The 21,973-nt window shown below is 43.9% G+C and overlaps 1 protein-coding gene across 5 annotated transcripts in view; it reads left to right on the forward strand.

The window, feature by feature from the left end:
* The window catches only part of CHCHD3 (coiled-coil-helix-coiled-coil-helix domain containing 3), a 139,919-nt gene that overhangs the window by 65,090 nt on the left and 52,856 nt on the right, over positions 1-21,973 (forward strand). For 3 of the 5 annotated variants that reach the window (XM_039389215.1, XM_039389216.1, XM_039389217.1), the window contains exons 5-6: positions 14,873-14,887; positions 15,655-15,738. In XM_039389215.1, the coding sequence (XP_039245149.1) occupies positions 14,873-14,887; positions 15,655-15,738 (99 nt within the window). The remainder of the gene's footprint in view (positions 1-14,872; positions 14,888-15,654; positions 15,739-21,973) is intronic. The other 2 variants (XM_039389218.1, XM_039389219.1) reach the window with 1 other exon arrangement.

Here is a 21,973-nt window from a genome sequence, read left to right on the forward strand (position 1 = left end):
CCCTGTAATTCCCGAGTGCCTGCATTAGCCAGGAGCACTGGGAATGCTTTAAAAATGAATGGAGAGATCCTCCCTCTCCACTGGGCTCCTGATATGATATCCTTAATAGGCAGATCATTTAATTTTGTAAAATCTAATATTTAGAACAGTGGGTAAGCTTATAGACATAATTTCTCTTTTCAATCTAAATTTCCTTGCCATTATGGTTTTATGACTGTCTAAATCTCAGTGATAAGATAATACAAATTATTAACCTTATTCCGTTTAACTCAGGCTCTTAGATGTTTTTATTCCTTTTTATCCAGAGGGTTTTTTTTAATACTAAGGCAATCTTTGAATTGCTTACAAGAGTAATTATGAATTTCTGAGCATTTCACATCTTTTTTTTTTTTTTTTTCCTCTCCTGACTCTGAAAAATATTAGAAATCATTTGACTTCAGACATGGGGAGGAAAAACAGCAGCAGGATTGTCTCTTCCCCTTCATGCTGTGGGTGCACCTGAATTTAAGAAAATCCATCAATATCTTACAAGGGGAGGGAAAAAAAAATCCACCAGAAAAGAGGAAAACTCCCAATTGGCCCTTCCTGCAGGTGGAATTCGGGGTGGGCTTTGATAAATCAGGCTCTCAAACCGTAATTTGGGATTTGGTCACCGGTGTCCTTTGGTGTCCAACTGCCCTCAGCTGGAATTTCCTGCTGGCAGTGGCACCATCTCTCCTTGATTTGGTGCTTTTGGATGGTTTTCCTTGGTGTCATAGCAAAAATCTTACTTTGAAAGCTTTTGTAGACCGAAAAAAGTTGTTCTTCTCTCCTTGGGTCCATCCTTGAGGGAATCAGTGGGGGAGGTTTCCTGGCCCACCTTGTCCCGTTCGCTGTTTAATTTATAAAATAACGTTCTGCTTCTGTCCCGATTCCGTGTTTGTGTCCAAAGCTGAGCTTTGAGCTGAGCTGGGTGAGAGACGGAAGGAGAAACCTCTTCCCTGAATTCCCAAATCCCGCCGTGCCGTCGGTAACACAGGCCTTGGTTTTATCCCTGTGGGAATGGGAGACTCTCCAGCCTGAGCTCTGCTTCCTCCAGCAGCACTTGGGAGTTCCTTCTCAGTTCCTTCTCCTTCTTGTCCCTTCCCTGACTTCCTTTGGATAAATCCATGTTCAGGGAGAAGTCAACCTCCTTCTTCCACCTCCTCCCCCCTCATCGAACTTCTCCACCCTTGGCAGCCTTTGGTAGAGGGTTATACCAACCTTCCACATTTTATTGCCAGGTCCTTCCATTTTTCCCATTTATTTCCATTTTTTTTTTAACATTTTTATCTCTTAATTTATCACAGCCTTGATCTGAGCACGAGTCTTGATCTGATTCGGGTAAGCCTGGAGCAGGAGCTGAGCTGTGCCTGGGGTTTTACAAAGCCAGCCCTGCTACTCCAGCTCTGCTAAAATGCCTTTTTTTATTGTAAATCTGTCTGTGAGCAGACAGAGGAATAAAATATTTCATGACAGTTATTCCTTCCATAAATATTAGACAGAAAAACTCGGTTACACACAGGGAATATCAGGATTAAATCTCAAAAGACTCTGATGTACCTGTGCTTACACCCCCCAATCTGTTATTTTATGCTATTTTATAGTGGTTTGTACCATTTCTATACCCTTCTCCTGAGCCTCCAACTACAAGGATGGATCTTTGTCTCTCTTGTCTTCTGCTTTTTCTTTTCTGTTGTGCAAAAAACAAAAAAAAAGAAAAAAAAAAAGCCTTTAAAATCCTGTTGTCACTTTGGAGCAGTGGAGGCTTTGAAATGTTTTTGGGAGCTGAACAAAGGGAAGATTAGTCAAATATTCAGGCTCTTTGATACTCCCTGTTACATTTAAAACAAACAAACAGACAAACAAAAACCACTGTAAAAGGATCAACCTTTAGTTTTGGTCCTGCTGAATTCACTGGTAGGTTTGGAGTTTGGTAGGGACTCAAGTGCATATATAATATATAAAACTGGATAAATGTCATATAAAAAATGTACCAATACAAAAATATCTACCCACAAGTGTGAAGTGGGGAGATATTTTTAGGGAGAAAACCCACCTGCGTGCCCAAAGCAGGAATATTTGCTCTCCAGCTGTAGATTTTGGTGTAATTAGGAATTCCAAATCCCTGCCTGGGTTTGTTATGCCCCTTGGCCACGGCTCTGCTTTAATTTGGACATTCTGAATGTTAAATACGGCCAAGAAATTATATATATATATATATATATATATATATATATATATATATAAGATCATATATCTGGTTTGAATAGGTAGATTCCAGTCTGAGAAATACTGACTTTAAATCTCAATTTTTCTCAGCTTTAGGATGATGTTTTGTGTTGGTTTTAAGTGTTGGTCGATGCAGCAGCTCTGTTTATTTGCACTTTGCTCGTTTTGGTACAGCTTTAGAAAAACTAAACCCCATGTTCCTCTTAACTTATTCTATTGTAGTGAACCCTTACAGCTAAAAATTCATGGAAAACTGGCTTTTTTTTTCTTTGTTAATCCTTAATTGACTCGGGTTGGCTCTGAGGAGATGGGAGGTTATTTCCTCATCATTAAGGAAAAATACTGCTGGCTGCCTGCTACGGATTAAAGTTTCATAAAAGCAAACAAGACTCTCTTGAATTTGACTTTATGGGAGCTGAATTTGTGCACCTGCAGTGAGATTCCATCCAAAGCAGATTCCTGCCTCCAGCTTCCCTTTGGGAATGGCTCCGAGCCGGCGCCGTAAGTCACCGGCAGCGGCGACGGTGGTGATCCCACCATGGGATTTCTGGGCCCAAATCCATTGGAACTTGGGCATGGAAATCTCTGGGCCTCGTTCTCCCATCAGTTGAGCCTGGGAAGTGGGAATGTGGCAGAGTTTAATGGTGCTCCATAGAATAAAAAGGGAAAAACAGGCATTTTCTGAGCTGGTCCGGTGTGGTTGGGAAGGGAAAATGGGAGTTAATGGCGCTCCAAGGGCTCTGGAGCCAGGCTGGGAGAACTGGGAATGTTCAACTGGAGAAGAGAAGGCTCCAGGGAGAGCTGAGAGCCCCTGGCAGGGCCTAAAGGGGCTCCAGGAGAGCTGGAGAGGGACTGGGGACAAGGCCTGGAGGGACAGGACACAGGGAATGGCTTCCCAGGGCCAGAGGGTTAGATGGGATATTGGGAAGGAATTGGTGGCTGGGAGGGTGGGGAGGGGCTGGAATGGATTTCCCAGAGAAGCTGTGGCTGCCCCAGATCCCTGGAAGTGTCCAAGGCTGGGTTGGATCAACCTGGAATAGTGGAAGGTGTCCCTGCCCGTGGCAGGGGGTGGAACAAGAGGATCCTTTATGTCCCTTCCAATCCAAACCATTCCCCGATTCTAAATGCACCAGAAGATGCCTGTGAGTATTTCTCACATATGAATGATTTTTATGTCATTTTGGGTGGTCAGAGATTGCTACACAATAAGGTTTGTTCTAAGAAAACTGGGATTTCTGTTGGAAAACCAGTTTTTTAACCTCCTTGTCCCTGGCCATGTGTATCCATGTTAAATAAAAGCAGACTGTCAGTTCAGTTTGAATTGCTGTTACCCTGCAGGCAGATGTGATATCTTGCAGACTGTGGCAAGACAATTAAATGTAATTATAGCTATATATAAAATATGTATCATAAAAATTATTTCTTGTTTCCTGCGGTGCAAAAAACTAATTTTTTTTTTTTAATTTTGACATTTCCTTTTTAAATCTCTTAACCTACATTGTCTTTGTTACTCCTCTAGACCTAACATTTTGAAAAAAGAAAATCTCTTTAGAGGGGCCTGGAAGGGACCTTAAACTTCATCCAATCCTTCCCTTAGCACAGGTTGCTCCAACTTGGCCTGGGACACTTCCAGGGATCCAGGGGCAACCACAGCTTCTCTGGGCAACCTGTACCAGGGCCTTCCCATCCTCCCAGCCAGGAATTCCTTCAATCCCTACTCCAGGTTTTTTTTCCCCCTGCTTCCTTGCAGAGCCACATCTTGTTTAATAACCTGAAAGCTCAGCGGGGTGTCGTGTACTCTGCATTAGCAGGGCTGAATAAACATTTTATTGGATCCTTTCCCCTATTTATGATCAGTCATGTTTCGTTCTGCAGATTTAAGGACAGAGCAAAGCTGTAACTCTTGGATTGCTCCTGAATTAACCTGATTTGAACAATTCTTCGCTGTTCCCAATTTCCCCCAAATACCAGTGACATTACTTAGGCAAACAGTCGCTGTTTCTCCCCACGTGTAGAAAATGAAGCCTTAATTCTCACGGTGGGTAGAGGAGTCTGTAGTGCATGACAAATAGATTTTAGGGCTTGCAGTAAAAATCCACTTCAGGAATCCAGGGGAGAGCTTTGCTTTCCAGCACTCGGAATGTTGGGCAGCACAAAAAAGCTGGTGTAAAATGGACATGTTTTAGCAACTCCCAGAAGAGGTGGTTTGGGGTTTTTTTTCCCCCCCTCTTATTATGGAAGTACTTGGCAGCTTGTATTTTCCTGAAGGATCATATTGACTGGGGTGAAACCTTTTTTTCTGGAAAGGGCTTTTAAGTGTTTGCTTTCGCTTCCAGACTCTCTCCCCCACAACGTGGAAATGTTCATGGTAAAATAAGAGTATTCCTTAAGAAGCTGTGTGGGTTGTGGATTCTCCGGGCACTGTACAGACAGTACAGACTCCTGACATCCCCCCTAAAAAGGAAAATTAAAGGAAATAAATATTTTTTGGAGGTTGAAGTGAGAGCACAACTCATCCTCCTGCAGCCCAGGATGGTGCTTCCTCAGTTTTAGATGTTGTTGGAGATGAAATAAGAGTTCCATGGATTTCCTTGAGCCAGAAGCTCTTGGCTCTGAAGCTCCAATTGTCTTTTCCTTAAAACTGTGGGCAAATAAAAAGGGAATCTCAGGATAGTCCTGGTTACTGAGAACATTTGTATCTCTAGAAGTTAAAATACCAGGTAGCTCGAGTTTGTCTTAGTTGTTATTGTACCTTCCTACTATTTACAGTTCAATTGGAGTTGTGGAATCCCAGAATGGTTTGGGTTGGATGGACCTTAAAGGTCATCTCATTCCACCCCCCTGCCATGGGCAGGGACACCTCCCACTATTCCAGGTTGCTCCAAGCCTCATCCAGCCTGGCCTTGGACACTTCCAGGGATCCAGGGGCAGCCACAGCTTCTCTGGGAAACTGTGCCAGGGCCTCCCACCCTCCCAGCCAGGAATTCCTTCCCAATATCCCATCCATCCCTGCCCTCTGGCACTGGGAAGCCATTCCCTGTGTCCTGTCCCTCCATCCCTTGTCCCCAGTCCCTCTCCAGCTCTCCTGGAGCCCCTTTAGGCCCTGCAAGGGGCTCTCAGCTCTCCCTGGAGCCTTCTCCTCTCCAGTTGAACATTCCCAGCTCTCCCAGCCTGGCTCCAGAGCACAGGGGCTCCAACCCTCGGAGCAGCTCCGGGGCCTCCTCTGGACTCTCTCCAGCAGCTCCACATCCTTCAGGAATGTTGTTTCCAGGGCTGGAGGCAGCTCTGCAGGGGGTCCCCTGATTCCTCCTGACCCTTGATATCTCTTCAAGCAGCTGAGATGTTGGAGCAGAGCGTGAGTTCCAGCTGGGACAGTTTTAGTGGGTTTATGTTTATTTGGGAAGGTGAAGAACAGAGGAGGGAAAGCGGAACTGGGAAGGGAGAGGCTCGAGGAGCCTTCGGTGGTGCTTTCCTTTGGCAAACCCAGGGCATGGATTCCCTGTGCTTCTCAAAGTGCTCCTCAGCACTTTTTCTCTCCTTCAAGCTGGAAATTGTGCTTTTTGCTGCCTGGATTTCTCAGGGTTGGGAACAATGAGGCTGATGGTGGGAATTTGCTGAGCGGGGCCGCTCTGCAGCCTCTCCTGCTGCACAAGTCGTTGCACCAGTTCAGCATTCGGGTTCCTGCCTCAGCACTATTTAAATTTCCTCATTAGCTATTTTTTTTTTTTTGTTCCCTGCTGATTGGATATTTTGCTTTGTTTGATACTTTGAGTTTCATTTCCCAGCAGTTCCTTCCACTGTGTAGCTGTTACCACACCCCAGAGGAGGGGCAGTTCTGCACAAAGAGCCCTTGAAACTCTTGGTGTGAAGATCTTTGTCATCCCATACAAATTGTCATCCTGAGTGATAAAAAAAAAAGGTGGCAAGGCTGATTTTAGGCTTTTTTTTTTTTTTTTTTTCCTGGTTATGGAAGTAAAACAACACAGGAACTGACTGGAAGAGGCTGAAATTTCGGCCTCAAATGAGGGTTTTTCTCATCCACCACAAGAAATAAAGCAGTTCCTCAGAGGTGTTTTATGACACAGAGGTGGGACAAAAAGGAGTTGCCTCTTATGACCTCCACAATATAATATTATGGACTATAATCCAGCCATGACAGACTTCAACACATTTAATTGTTATCAGAATGAGGAGCTTTACAGCCCCCAAAGGAATCCTTAGGGGTGGAATTGTGACGTTTTCAGATGCAAACATCTCAACTTTTGGGGTTTTTGCTGAGCGATTGGCTTCACTGATAACTTGTGGCAGCGAGTTCTGCAGGTTAATTATGCATTTAATTGGTTTCAAATTTGTTGCTTTTCAATTTCACTGTTCACTGAATATTTCCTCGGTCTTGTATTATGAGAAGGAGTAAATAAGAGAGCCTGGCTCACCTTCTCTGAACATTTAATTAGTTTGTGTCCCTCTCTCGTGTACACAGAGCACTTCTCGTGGCTTTGGGCTTTATGGATCTCCAGCTTCTTTCTTCTCTGAAGCTTTTTGCTGTGGTGACCAGAATATAAATATACAGAGAGTGACCAGAGCTCTGGGGTTTTATTTATATCAAATAATGTGGTCTCAGCGTGGTGCCTTCTCCTCTTGGCCCTTCTCTTCCTAAATCTCCTGCTTTTATTTGCCTCTTGTAACACCCGGGATGAGTTTTCCTGCAGGAATATCAAGTCTTTTCTCTGGGGCTTTAGAGGCTTTAGAATAAAAAACTCAGAATCTAAAATTCAGAGGCTAAAATTCTGGGACAGAATTTTGCTTCCAAGTTGTGTCCTTTGCCATTCATCCTCATTGGATTCCACCTTGGAAGTGTCCAAGGCCACGTTGGACAGGGCTTGGATCATCCTGGGATAGTGGAAGGTGTCCCTGCCCTGGATGGGCTTTGAGCATTTAATTTGATATTATTATTATCATCATCATCATCAATGTCATTATCACTATTATTATATTTTTATTATTAGTGTAAGATGCCGTTGAATTTTTTTTTTTTGAATATTCTCTTAAACAGCTGTTTTATTCCTTCCAATTGTGACAAAAAAACTTACAGTAAAATGTTGAACCATGTTTTTGGAACAGCCTCTGCCCTGAAATGTTCAACCCTCTAAATGTCATGTCAGCAAATGCACATGACAAGGATGGCAGAGTGTGGAATGTCCCTCTCTTAAATGTAACTCCTGCCTCCAATTTGTTAATTATATTCATAATTTCCAGGGTTTGTTTAGTTGCCCAGTCCCAAATTCCTGGCACACTCAGATAAATACCATCCAAACTGGGCAGGGCTTAAAAAAAAACCAACCATTTAAATGATTTTCATTGTTCCAGTATGTCCTTTACAAAACCCAAGTGTTTCTTTTCCTCCCTGTCTTGTCTTAAATCTGCTTTTCCCGTCGACTTTAAAATATCTTCTGTGCTCGGAATGTTATTTCTCTCTGTTCCAATCATGCAAACACCAGCAGAGCTTGAAGTCTAACGATGTTAAACACTGCACAGCTGTGCAGTGACTTCAGGCTCTGCCCTGGAGGCTCCTGCAATAAATGAGAGGAGAAATAAAAGTGCAGCTGAGTGGAAGTTGGACCCAGAAATCCGATGACACGCGTTACAGGATTATATGAAAGGAAGATGCTCCCCAATAATCAATGAATAAATCAATCCCAGCCCCTTTCAGAGCTGTTTTACTCAAGGTAGGAATTCTCTCGGGGGTTTGTTGTGGAATAAATTGCTGAATCTTTTAAAGAAAATGCTGCAAGGCCAGCATTGTGATTTGGTATTTAAAATAAAAGACAGAGAGCATTAAATCACTGTGTTCCTCCATGTGCTTCCTACTGTTCCCCCCCCCCCACTTTCCCAAGGCTTTTGTGGATCTGAAGTTTGTATTTAATAATTAAAAGAGTAACTATGTGATATTAACTTATCACTTAGGATTTTTGCACTTAGTTAAATATTTTAGGGGTGCAGTGAAAAGAACTATGAACTGTCCTGTTATTTCCTTGCATTGGGTTTTCCAAGTGCTGGAAAGAAAGAAACCGAGCTAAAATTAATTACTTATTAATTAGGATAAAAGTTATCTACCCTTGATTTACATGATATACATGTATATGATGATATATGTATATGTATGATACACCTGACGCACCAATTAGCTGGAAATATTTTCTTTACCATGTGAATTTTTTGGGTATCTTGGTGAGAAAAAGTGGGTTTTGGGAAAGCTGTGACATTCCCAAAAATGCCCCAAATGATGTTCCCATGGAAATGCTGGGGTTAAGTCCCTGAATATTTCACTGTTAAGTCATATACCCCATTTAAAAGACCAGCTTGTTTTTGAGTTATAACTTCTGTCTTAAATTACCTGCTGTTTACATTTGTTTCATTGTCAGTGGGGAAAATAGGAAATAGAATATTTTGATATTCCATTAATAGAATGGGAAGAAGAAAAATCTGTTTGGCAGTAATGATAAACAGAATGGCTGCATAATTTGGGGCAGAATCAATGAGTTCTGATGGTTTGTTTGTCACTAAGTAGAAGAGTTCAGTTTTAGCAAGATCTAACTCCCAAAAAACACAGATAAAATACCTTCAGGACAATAGATTCTCTGCAGTTTTTAAGTATTTTTTTTAAGTAGTGCCTTTTTGAACACCTTAAAAAAAAAATGAAGGTGCTGCTTTTATTGCACCCTTCAAATGGAGAAACTCCTGGATGGAAAGCTTAGATTTCAAAAGTTGCTCTGTACATTCTCTGTATTCTCTCATATTTGGATATGAGACAACTGAGATGGAGGTTTCTTTTCACTTTGGATTTCAGTGATGAACTTCTGGAAGTTCTTACGTTTTCCTTTGTTAGTTTTTTTTTTTTTACATCGTGTTTTGTTTTAAAATGCATCAAATCTTGGCTCACAGTGCTCAGGAATAACTTTTCTTTACCTTTCTGTCACTTAATCAAGCGATTTCAAAGTACTTCTGTAAAATCATCGTTACATCAATTCCGAGCCCGGCAAAAAAAGGGCAAAAATATTTACAGCTTAATGCAACAGCGGCGTAGCAGCAGGGATGGAAGTAGAACATAGCCCTGAATCTGTTTATTGGCAGTTCTTTCCTGAATTTTACGGGATAATAATCCTCCTGCTCGGGTTTTATGGAGAGAAATCCACTTTGGCTCGCACGGAGCAGTCTGCGCCGCTCTCGGTTTAGCGGGAAACGACGTGTTTGACATCTGAGTGAAACACCAGAAGCTGTCAGAGACGGTTACAGACAATATTTGAATTGCTACAAATACCTGGCAGCAGTACAGATAGTCCTGAAAGTGTTTGATCTTGGTTGAATGAAAAGCATGGGTAGAGTTTCGGGAACAAGTCGAACCTCTCCGTCGTTCCCGTTGACGTGGGTACGGATTTGTTCAGCGGCTCTTTTTCCCTTGGAATTGTGGCTGGATGGAAACAGGAAGTTTTTCTGGTGAATAGAATGGTCGTGAGCGTGTTTTAGTTTTTATTTTCAAGCAAATAAAGTCGTCAGAGTCTGTTGTTTTGGAGCTGAACAGACCATGTGGTTCGTTCCGGTAGGAGCAGAGTTTGGTGGGAAGCGGCAGCTTGTGTTGGACATGGACAGGTTGAAGGGGGCTTGGAGCAACCTGGGATAGTGGAAGGTGTCCCTGCCCATGTAGGGGTTGGAACAGGATGATCTTTAAGGTCCCTTCCAACCCAAACCAGTCTGTGAATCCCTAATTGCTCATTTTGAGTCGCTTGGTGCAATTGTGGGGTTTTTCTGCCCCGTGTTTCGGGGTAGGGTCATAAAATAAATCAGGCTGGAAGGAACCCGGAGTCCTCTCAAGGGATGAGTGACTCAGAACTTCCCTCCTGCTCTTCCTGCTTCTCCTCCTGGAGCCCTGGCCCTACACAGAGCCTGGGAGACCTTCCTGATGGAGAAGGCACAGCAGAGCTTGTTCCTTGTCCTTCCTGGGAGGTTTTCAAATCCCAACTGGACACGGCCTGGAGGTACCAGGTGTGGCCTCTTAGTTGGCCCTGTCACCTCTGAGGTCTCTTTGGGTCCCTCAGCTGTGTGTGCCTGTTCTCCTAAACCCCCCACCTCCTCCTGCAGCTGTCCCACATTTTGGAAGGGGCTGCCCAGGGAGGTTTGGAGTCCCCAGCCCTGGAGGTGCCCAAGGAAGGCCTGGATGTGGCACTCTGTGCTCTGGGCTGGGGGACAAGGTGGGGATGGGGCACAGGGTGGACTTGATGACCCTGGAGATCTCTTCCAACCTCAGTGATTCTGGGATTTTTCTTATTCAGCTTTTTATTCTGGCATATTAACAGAAACTCTTCTCGTTGGAGCAACGACATCGATGAGCTTCTGTCTTGATGGAGGGCGACGTTCCCATGGATTTGGGTTGATATTCCTGTGGCTCACGTTGGAAACTGGAATCCGTAACTCCTTTGTTTGGCACAATTTACATTTGGGTTTTTTTTCCTCCTTTGCTCCATAACGAGATTTAGTAAATGAGGCTTCGCGTCACATGTTCCGTTCAAGACCAGATCCTTAACGTCCATAAATTCAATTGTTTCATTTTCTCCATTAGCCTCCTCTCAATGTGATCTTTTTTTATCTGCGCTGCTCAGTCTTTTAGGACTTCATTATTTGGAGAAAATGTACTGTAGCACATTTAGTGGTAATTACAGAAGCTTGTTTTAATTACAGTTGTCAAAGAACACGTTTTACGCCGCGTTATTGTCGCTGCCGTTTCTAATTCGGAAAGAACCTCTACCTTTTTACAAGTGGAGATGAAAATTAACGTCCTTGTCTTCGAGTGATGTGTCCAGATGATTCTGTGTGGTTAGGAGTGGTTTTGTGAATATTGAAGGCTTCAAAAAGGAATTCTTTGAGGGGGGGAAGGGAGCAGCCTATGTTCCTAAGAACATCCATAAATTACCCCTGTTGCCTGTTTGGAATGATGCGTGGATTTATATGTCGAAATAGAAGTTTAAAAGATAAAAATGTGGCAATTTAAAATATGTTAAGTGTGGAAATTGAGAATTATTTATTGGGACACTGCAGGGAGTGGGTGAAGAGTGGAGGTTTGCTGATGAGGAACAAACCTTTCTAATCTGATTTTATCAACATTCAAATGTGAGTGCACAGGGTGAGTGTTGTCCACTGCAACAGGGTTTGTGGGCAGATGAATTTAATGGACATCAAATCCCTGGAAACATTCAAAGGGAGAATGTTCTGAGCAACCTGATGCAGCTGAAGGTGTCGCTGCTCATTGCAGGGGGTCGGAGCAGGTGATTTTTAGGGTCCCCTCCAACCCAAACCCTTCTCTGAAAGGCTGAATAACTTTGACAACGGGACACTCACAGGCTGGACCCGAGTGACGTCGGCGTCAGTGAGTTCTGGGATTCACATCCAGCTCCAACCTATGGATACACTTATCCAGCAAACCTCATGTGGCAAAAGGGATGGAAAATCTCCAGCAGCACGACGGGGAAGGATGAGTTTGGAGATCTGCTGTCCCGTGGTGCTGGGACATCTCACCCATCCCACCCTCCCAGCAGTTCTCCCACAGGATTGTGGTGCTTCTGGAGCTGCTGCCGCTTCCTTTCCCCCCTTAATCCATTGATCCTTCCTTCAAAGTCCAGGGGCCCGAGGCCTGCAGATATTCCATGGGAATATCCCAGCAGAGCCCTCATTGCTGGCTCCACATTTCATTTGGCAAATCCCCTTCATCTCATAAACCCTTTGTGACAGGGGCTCTTCCAGCCCCCACACCCAATTCCAGGGCTCACTGGAAGCCTTGGATGTGCCTTGGGAGCCCTTGGTGTCCACTTACCCCATCCCCTGATGTTCTTGGTGGAGGAGATGACCATCCGTCAGAGGACTTGGAGATAACTGATGGTAATTTATAAATTTAGTGTAAAACCAGACTCTTACTTGGAAGCAGATCGTTCTTTTCCCAGGAAAATGCAAACTGGACCCATCTCAGGGCTTTTCCACTGTAAACCTGGTGTGGATAATAATGGATTTGGAGGTCGGAGTTGGCACCGAGGGGCAGCTGAAAACCTGGGACTGCTGAGTTTGAATCCTGCCTGCAAACTTATATTAAACTGCCTCATAGTGGCTTTTTTTTTTAGTTTGTTTTTTTTTTTCCTTAAATAATATCAATTTGTGGCTGCACACACCTGGAATCTCGTTGCATCCTGATAACCAGATTCCCTTTATTTACATTTTACGATTAATTATTAAACACACATTTTTTATGCTTGTTTGCTCTGTTTTACCTTACAAGGGACCAAATAAATGTGCATTTGTTGTATCCAGTGTGAGGAGGGTTTGGCTTCATCACCGGGTGTCCCTGCAGCCGGGAACAAGGCCATTCCCAGGAATTTTATTGGAGAGATCCATTTTTTCCAGCGATGGCACCTCATAGCAAAGCGGGGCCAAATCCAGCTCCTACTTTGGAAAACGAAACCCAGGTTGGCCTTTAAATCCAGATCCAACTTCCTTGTGACTGTGAAGAAGAAATTCAGAAGAATTTCAGAATCGAACTAATATTTGATGTTAGTGGTGTATTTTTGGGGTATTAAATTTGGGTGGTTTTGGGAAGATGGGCTGTGTCTCCTAGAAAACACCCAAATAAAGGCTTTTTTTAATGAGAATTTCTTTGTGAAGAAGCAACAAACCAGTTCCAGTATCTCCTTTACACCTGAACAGCAGCGTTGAGCTAATTGAATATCCAGCTACTCTTAATTATTTTCTCACAGCTCATTGATATTCACCAGGATCTTGTAGCTGTGGCCCCATAAATATAATATTGCTTTCCAGGTTTTTCTTTTTGGCACTGAATTCTCTCCTATTGGCATATTTATAGTCTCCTGTATAAATGAATAATTTTATTTATTACTTATTTATTTGAACTTTGCTGTGTCTGAGTTACTGTACAAGTGTCAGGGGTGGAAGAAACTCCTGTTTTCTGAGTTTCTTACCTGCCTACCAAATCTTCCAGTTACTTTCACAAGACAGGGACCCAAACCTTTGTATAAATAGATTATTTAGTATTCTTATAATCTAATATTTTTTTATCACTGATAGATCAGAGCAATAAGTGACATGACTGGTAATTTTTTTCTTGGCCCCTTTATATTTAGTGCAGTAAAATCCAGCTGGTTTGATCACTGGTTGTCCTGAGGGGCAGGGGACCAAACCCAAAAAACAACCTGAAAAACCAACAAACCTTCTGGGGCAAATCAAACTTTCCAGGGCAAAATCTTACATTGGGATGGATACCCATGGAATAAACATTATATATATATATATATATATATATATATATATATATAAAATATATTACCCTGCTCATAATATATAAATATATATAAATTTAGTGCTCAGATAGCATTAATTAATTAAAACCATTTATCTTTTTTCATGGTGTTTGATCAGCGAGCAAGACACAGATGGGAGGAATTTATCCTGGAGAGTGAGGATGGGGTTTGTCTCTTCCGTCATCTCTGAGCCCTTGACCTGTTGCTTTTACACCCTCAACACTTTTGTCCTTGTGATCCCTCAAGAATTGGGATGAGGGAATTAATTCCTGATGCTCTTGCCTGGGTTTTGTTGCACCTTATTGCCTTCCCAGAAATGCTGCTGCATTTTGGGTCATCAATAGGCTTGTCTAAAACACTGTGGAATGGTGAGAACTGAAAACTCAGCACTGGGAAACATGAATTTTATGTTCTCTCCGTTTACACCAAAGGAAGGTCGTGGAGATCACAGAGATTTCAGGGATCACGTGGTGGTTGGACAGAAAATATGTACCAGTGCCTTGCAGTAGTTTATCAGATATGGGGTGTTAGATATGGAATGTTAGATATGGAATGTTAGATATGGAATATTAGATATTCTGGCACAGGGTGCCCAGAGAAGCTGTGGCTGCCCCTGGATCCCTGGAAGCGTCCAAGGCCAGGTTGGAGCAACCTGGGCTAGTGGGAGGTGTCCCAACCCATGGCAGGGGGTGGAATTTGATGATCTTTAAGGTGCCTTCCGACCCAAACCATTCCATGACTCCATATTTGGGAGAGGATGGTTTTAGGACACACGACCTGTGACGAATTTCCAGCTGTTCCATAACTCCCAGGTCTGGGAGGAGATCAGGGATTATCTGTAAGGAGAAGCAAAAGGAGTGATCCAAAACATGGGAGTTTGGCTGTGGAATATTTAGTGCAATCAACTTTGCAAAAGCTGTAATTAGCGAGCCAAGGCTGATTAATTGGTGGCGGGTCAGGGCTGGAACATGAACGTGGGGTGGCAGCTTTGGTTCGGGCAAGGTTTGGTTCATCCAAGAAAAATTAAATTAAATAATATTTATACTTATATTAAATAATTAAATAATAAAAAATAGAACTTGGCTGTGCTTTTTGGACTATTTTTGGTGAATTGGCATTAAAAAAACCCAACAATTTCCAGGTAGGAGCATTTTTCTGGATGACAGATGATGACGTGCATGTTTCGGGGTCTTCTTGTGCTCTTTCTGTTCACCACGAGATATATAATGAATTTAATTTTAAATTTTCCATTTTTTTACATGCTTCAGGATATAGAAGTAAAGGTGAGTAGTTAAGGAAGAAACAACCGAAAATCCAAAGTTTTAATTGGATTTTATCATTAATTGTGGACCTGGAATGTGTTTGAGTTGATAATTTAGTTGTTAAATGCTTCAGAGCTTGTTCAAACCCACTTCTCTGGTATTTTCACTGGAGAACTCAGAGCTTTGCATGTTTTTCTCTATGTGGGGGTTTTAATGAGTTTTTATAATTCCTAATGAGTCTCCTTAATACAAGATGTGGGGAAATTCTCCAGATGAAAAGCCAAAAACGTGTCAAATTGCTGGAAGCAGTGTGCCTTGAATGAACACCCAAGTTAGATGGTGTCAAAAATATAAATGTTCAGAATTATTCTGCATTATTTAAAGTTCCTGGACAGGGGAGTGATCCAGTGGTAAAGGATTCCAACTTACTTTGTGGGTATTTAACCGACTGAGGAGTTTCCAGAGGAGTAATTATTAATTAAAAAAAAAACAACCAAACAGCATTTCGATGTACTTTTAGGCAGATATTGGAAGGATTTGGTTCTTTCCAAACATTCCCGTGCTTAGAATTAAGTTTCCCAAAGTTCACAGGGTGCATTCCAATAAAAAAAAATTAAAAATCCATCCTGACCTGGTCCGTTCGGTTCCGTTTCTGTGACGTTCCCAAATCCATTTGGCCAAACTCTGGCACAACTGTTGAGGAGGGAAGGGGGAAAAAAAAAAAGCACAATAGCCAATATCTTTGATCCAGTTTTAACTTTCTGCTGCCTTTTTTTTTTTTCTTGTAGGCCAGGCAGCTGGAAGAGAAGGACAGGGAGCTGAAGAAACACGATGCCTACTACAAAGAGCAGCTGGCTCGACTCGAGGAGAGGGTAAAGGCTTTTATTTGCCATTTTATGAGGAGTTTTCTGGCCAGTTCTTTTTAAGGAGAGAAAGATTAAAACAGTGGCCAGAGGAGCTGTTTTTTTGGGTCTGAACTGCTTCTGTCTCTGGCTCAATATTGACAAGATGGGAGGTTTGATGGGGAGAACATTGTTTTCTTTGCCGTGGGAGTTCATCGGTCACAGGAATTACCTCCAGAGAAACGAAATCACGAGGTTATTTTCTGCCAACACTGGTGAAGGGCCAGTGGAAGCGAATAAATGTTCACCAACCAGCCTTAAAATTCCTTGGGAAGTGTGGAAGGACAGAGGGAATTTCTGCTTCCCTTGGATGGAGTTCGTAATCCCCCCAAAAGCCGTCAGGACGTGGCGAGTTTAATGTTAATTCCAAATTTATAGCATGTTTAAAAAACCCTTTTTCTCCCAGTAAACTTGGAACTCAAGTGCACAGAACACCCTGGCAGGCTGTGGGACGTGCTTTAACATGTTGCTGTTCACACTCTGGTTCTTTATAGGGTGTTATTTTATAGGATCTTAATTTCAAATAATTGCTGCTGTCAGCGTTTGCCAGCTCCCAGGTTGTTGTAACCCGAACACATTTCCCCCCCTATACCCCTCTGCCTTCTTCTTGAGCTTATCTGTTGTTGATTAATTCGGATTTTTGGTTTGGAGGATGATTAACAAGATACATATTCATTTATGCAGCTTAGCAGGCTGGGAGAGACCCCCTTGTTTTTATGGATTAGGGAGAGGAGCATGTTGCATGAATTATCAGTGTGTATAATTGCTCTTAATGAATATTTTAAATAGAGGACATATCTGATACCATCTCAGTGCTTTGTCCTGCCTTTTTCAAGATGACATTAATGAAGTCCGTGTTCTTGGCAATGAAAAAGAGTTTGAAAGGCTGAGGAGAAATTAGTTTAATGGTTCTAAATCGGTGCATTATTTAAACAGCTACAGATTAAGATCTTTCACCACAAAACCCACAGAATACCTTCCTTATTCTGAATTAACTGGCTGGTTTGGGGGGAAAAGCACCTGCAGGTTCTCAGCCAAACTGGTGCCTTTTGGGGTGGTTGTACCTGTGCTCTCAGTGTGTGGTGCAAGTAAACCTGGAGTAATTCATGGCAAAGGGTGTGTGATAAACCAGGGATCTTTGGAAGCTTTTCCTTTTGCCTCCTGAAGGTCCTATTCAGCAAATAAAGTTTTATTCTTAGTTATTTTTAATGTTAGAGCAGGTTGCTGGTGCAGTGCCTTCTCTTGCTCCTGAGAAGTGAAGACTTCCAATGTGGAACCACTGCATAAATATGTCATTGTAGTGTGCAAGGGGGGATAAGGACCTTTAAATAACTTCATTTGAGTTCTCCTGGGGTGTCATCCCCCAAATGCTGTGAGATAGGTGAGCTCTGCCACCCCTTGCCCATCTCCTTGGGCTTGGAATTCCCCAGGACCACAGCAGGTGGTTCGGAATTTCCTGTCTTACACCGTGGATGATGTTTGCTCTGTCTTCAGAGTGGAGCTTTTGTGATGCCAAGCCTTGCCTTTACATTCTGACTTTTTATTTGTGAGCTAAAAAACCTCTGCTTTGAGTTGTCATCTGGTTCGGTATCAAGGTACACGAGCATCTCTCTCCTGCACGAAAAAACCAGTTGTTGCAGCTCTGAAAGGAGGTGAACTCCGTGCTCCAAATGTGACTTGGAACTTGTTCAGGGATGTGGAGATCACAGAGTGGAAACCTGGAGAAGCAGGGGGGTCGTGGATGCTGCAATTCCACCTTCTCCAAGGCTTGGCCTGCAGCCGTCGCCGAGGTTCATCTGGGAGCTCCCGGCTTGGGATTTTTGAAAATTGGGATGGTAAATAGAGGTTTAATAAAACAGGAAGGCCTGGAAATCACAGAGCATGGTGGGAGGCTGATTATTTGTTGCTAAACTCGTCCTGAAGGTGCAGAGTCAGAGCAGGGGGAAGATGAGAACGGGAGGTGTGGAGGGAGCGGAGCCGAGCTCGGAGGAGCAATGTCAGGCTGGAGGAATGTGCAGTGTGAGTCTGTCACCTGTGACAGAGAATGCTAATTGCATTCTCAGATCATCCTCACATCAAATGAGCACACTTTAAAACCCCTTCAGCTGTGCCTGTGTGGTATTTCTGTGTGTTGCATCACCGGGTGTCAGAGCTCATCTCGATGATTAATTGGCTTTTTGATTACTTAGCTTTTTCAATTAGGAGCTTCTTATTTGTGTTCTTCAGAGCTGCTGAAAAAACAATGCAGACGTTGATAATAAAGGGAGATGACAACAGAACAGATTAGTGTCAGCCTGGCGTGCTCCTTATGGAGAAAATTATCCATATTCAGTGCCAGATGAAGTCTGTCAATTATAAAATATTTCAGTGACTGAGAGAAGATGCTCAACCTTTCCAGGGCATTAATACAGGACAGAATAACTGTGCACCAGTGACAGCTGCGATACTAAAACATTAACAGTTCTGTTCTCCGGGGGAATAGCTGTTCATAAATTTGGTTTATGTGCTAAAAACCTTTTGATACTTCCCCAAAACCCAGCAATTCCCCGAACAGCTGCCAGTGTTTCTAGGTCAGGGACAGCACATCAGCTATTAGTTAGTACATGTTCCACAGCAGCAAAGCAATGTGAGGGAGTTGAACAAAGGAGTTAAAGAACAGCCTTCCCGTGCTCTATAACTGACTGAGATGTGAAGGGGTTGTTGAAGTGTTCACACATTAGGCTTGGAGAGAAATTTGTGTTTTTTGCTGCCCACTTACAGGCTGATGGTGCTTCTTGGTTATGGTGAAGAACCAGAGTGGTGACACCACTGTCTTGTGTGTGCCCAACACTGTCCTAATGATTCACTTCCCGGTGCAAACTCCTGCACATGGGTCAGGGTAATCCCAAAAATCCCACAAATCCAGGCAGAGGATGGATGGAGAGCAGCCCTGCAGAGAAGGACTTGGGGGGGTTAATGGATGAGAAGCTCAACATGACCCGTTGCAGCCCAGAAACCACCCCCGTGTCCAGGGCTCATCCCACAGCAGGGGCAGCAGGGGAGGGGAGGATTTTCCTCCTCTTCCCTTGTGAGACCCCCCTGCAGAGCTGCCTCCAGCCCTGGGAACAACAGCACAGGGACATGGAACTGCTGGAGCAAATCCAGAGGAGGCGCCGGAGCTGCTCCGAGGGCTGGAGCCCCTCTGCTCTGGAGCCAGGCTGGGAGAGCTGGGAATGTTCCCCTGGAGAAGAGAAGGCTCCAGGGAGAGCTGAGAGCCCCTTGCAGGGCCTAAAGGGGCTCCAGGAGAGCTGGAGGGGGACTGGGGACAAGGGATGGAGGGACAGGACACAGGGAATGGCTTCCCAGTGTCAGAGGGCAGGGATGCATGGGATATTGGGAAGGAATTGCTGGCTGGGAGGGTGGGAAGTCCCTGGCCCAGGTTGTCCAGAGAAGCTGTGGCTGCCCCTGAATCCCTGGAAATGTCTAAGGCTGGGTTGGAGCAACCTGGGATGGTGGAAGGTGTCCCTGCCCCTGACAGGGGGTGGCGGTGGATGGTGTTTAAGGCCCCCTTGAACCCAAACCATGCTGTGACTCCATGATGATAAGGGGGCATTGGTGGCATTTGAAACCATTTGATTTTTCTAGAAAAAGAGTAGAGTAAGAAAGAGAACAAGTCACATCTGGGGCAGATTGAGCATCTTATTACCTGGAAGAACAACCCTGTGACTTTGTTCTCCAGCATCCTCAGGTGTGTATCCACACACACTCCCACACTTCTGTCCTGTTGTGTCCATCATTTTGTTCAGCTCCTCCATTTCCACTTCCCTTGTCCCACTGGCTCGGTGTCACTTCCAAACCCCAATGACTTGGAGCCTTCATGAGCATCTTTGCATCTCTGATGTCAGGGTACCACTGGTTATGGTGCCCTCATTTTTGAGGTTGCCCTCATTTTTGTCTGGAGAGCAGCTGGGTCCCTTCACCCAGTTGCTTTTGCTTTACTCCATTTTTTAACGAAGGAATCCTGACCCTCTCCTGCTTCTCATGACAGTTTTGGCATCACACAGGCTCTCAGTGAGGTGTGTCTGTGTGTGCTCTGTCTCTGAGACTGATGGGACTCCCTGGTTCAAATTTCCTTCAGTGATCCCAGCTCTTCTTCCTGTTGCTCTGCTTCCTCCTGCTAATATGCATCATTAGGAGAATCATGCCCCAAGTCATGGGAGCAGAAGGGAATTAATTTTAATACACTGCTGTATGACACAACTGCTTAGTTTATCAGTGTGAATGAGCAAGAGATGTATCCCCATGTTAATCAGGGTTATTTCTCACTGGAGCCAAGTTTCTGTGCTTGAGAGTTTCCTAGAAATACTTGCAGCAAGTGGTGAGCAGTCTGTGAATATGCTGATGGTGGGAGGTGATGGGATTATCCTGGAGAGGCTGAGGGAGCTGGGGGGGCTCAGCCTGGAGGAAAGGAGGCTCAGGGGGGACCTTCTGGCTCCCTAAAAATCCGTGGAAGGAGATTGGAGCCAAGGAGGGGTCGGGCTCTGCTCTCAGGGAACAAAGGGCAAGACAAGAGGGAACAGCCTTGAGTTGCACCAGGGAAGGTTTAGGTTGGATATCAGGGAAAAATTATGCAGGGAAAGGGTGGTCAAACATTGGAACAGGCTGCTCTGGGCAATGGTGGAGTCCCCATCCCTGGTGGGATGTCAGATCCCTGTGGATGTGGCACTTGGGGACACGGGTCAGTGGTGGCCTTGGCACTGCTGGGGGAAAGATGATCTTAAAAGTCTTTTCCAAGCCAAAGCATTCCATGATTCTGTGACTCTGTTAGCATTTGGAAGTTTCAGTATTAGGTTGGATCCTGGTTTAACAATGTCCAAGTTACTTCCCTGATGCTCCTCTACCCATTCCCTGATCTCCACGTGGCCCTGGGGGCTGGAGTGTCCTTTGGGCAGGGAGATTCCTGCTCCTCCCAGGGCTCAGTGCCTGCTCCCAGCCTGGGAATACAGACAGTAACTTCAGGGAATGTGATACACTCATCTGCATCCCTCTTTCCCACTACTTCAGTGCTGAAGAAGGATTTGCAAATCCCGAGTTCAGCACTTAATTTGGGGATTCTCCTTCCCACCTCGGGGCTGTCAAGGAGCATTAACCTTAAGGTAAGATGAGCACAGGGAGCACAAAGCTCTGAGCTGATGGCACATCCTCTTCCAGGTGTTAAATGGTATTATCCATCCTGCTTGCCACAGTAAATAGGATTTTGCTATTATGATGTGTCAGGATTTTCAGAGAAATCAAATTTACCAGGCACTAAACTGCCACCCTCGCTGCTGAGCAGCTTTATTCTGGGATCTTGTATTCAGCCTAATCCTGTTGGTGGGAAATGCTTATACCAATTGTGTGGGGAAATTATAACTTAATGATCTCTCCCTCTTTCTATTCAAGGCTTAGAATGGCCCTACATGCTTTGCAGTGATAGCCCCAGTGCTCAGGAAGGAGCTGAAGAGCAGCTTCCCAGCCAGGAATTGGCTTTTTTGGGGGGGTGTTTGGAATCAGCAGGAGCTCTCAGGTGCCAACAGAGCGAGTTCCACGTTTGTTCAGATGCTTCAGAGCCTTGTTTACCTTTTCAGATCTCAACAACTAAATAATCAGGAGCTGTTTGCTGGCTTTTTTTTTTTTTTTTTTTTTTTTTTTTTTTTGTAAACTGTATTTTGCAAGATGTAGATAACAGAGGGGGACTATTATGAAGCAGGATAATAAACCACAAACATTTTCATTCCCTGCGACGTGATTTAGTGATTTAAAGAGGTTTTTTTTTTTTGTTTCTATTTGTTTTCATTTATCAGCCTGTTTACTCTCTTTGCTCCCATGACTGTATCAGCAAGAATTTCCTAAGCAGAGGCTGGTTCTGCTCTCACCTCTCGTGTTTAGGAGTTTGTATTTGCTACAGCAAACATGTTTATTCTCCCCAGAGTCGTGCTGCATTCCCTCAGTCTTCCAAAGCCAAGGAGCAGGGATGTAGGTGTTTGGAGACTCCAGGCTGGATCCAGCAAAGCAGGAAACTATTTTGCCTTTCCTGAGGTGGGAAAGCTCAGCAAACCTTGTGTTCTTATTCCTCTGAAGACGTGGAATTACTCCAGCAGTCTCTAAATACCTATGGGTTGAGAGAAAATAGCTCCATCATTCCTATTCTGCTTCTATTTTTGATACATTCTTGGTGGTTTTGTCG

This window comes from Pipra filicauda, unplaced genomic scaffold, assembly GCF_003945595.2.
Source record: "Pipra filicauda isolate LSUMZ 115617 unplaced genomic scaffold, ASM394559v2 scaffold717_size297095_pilon, whole genome shotgun sequence".
Taxonomy (NCBI): domain Eukaryota; kingdom Metazoa; phylum Chordata; class Aves; order Passeriformes; family Pipridae; genus Pipra; species Pipra filicauda.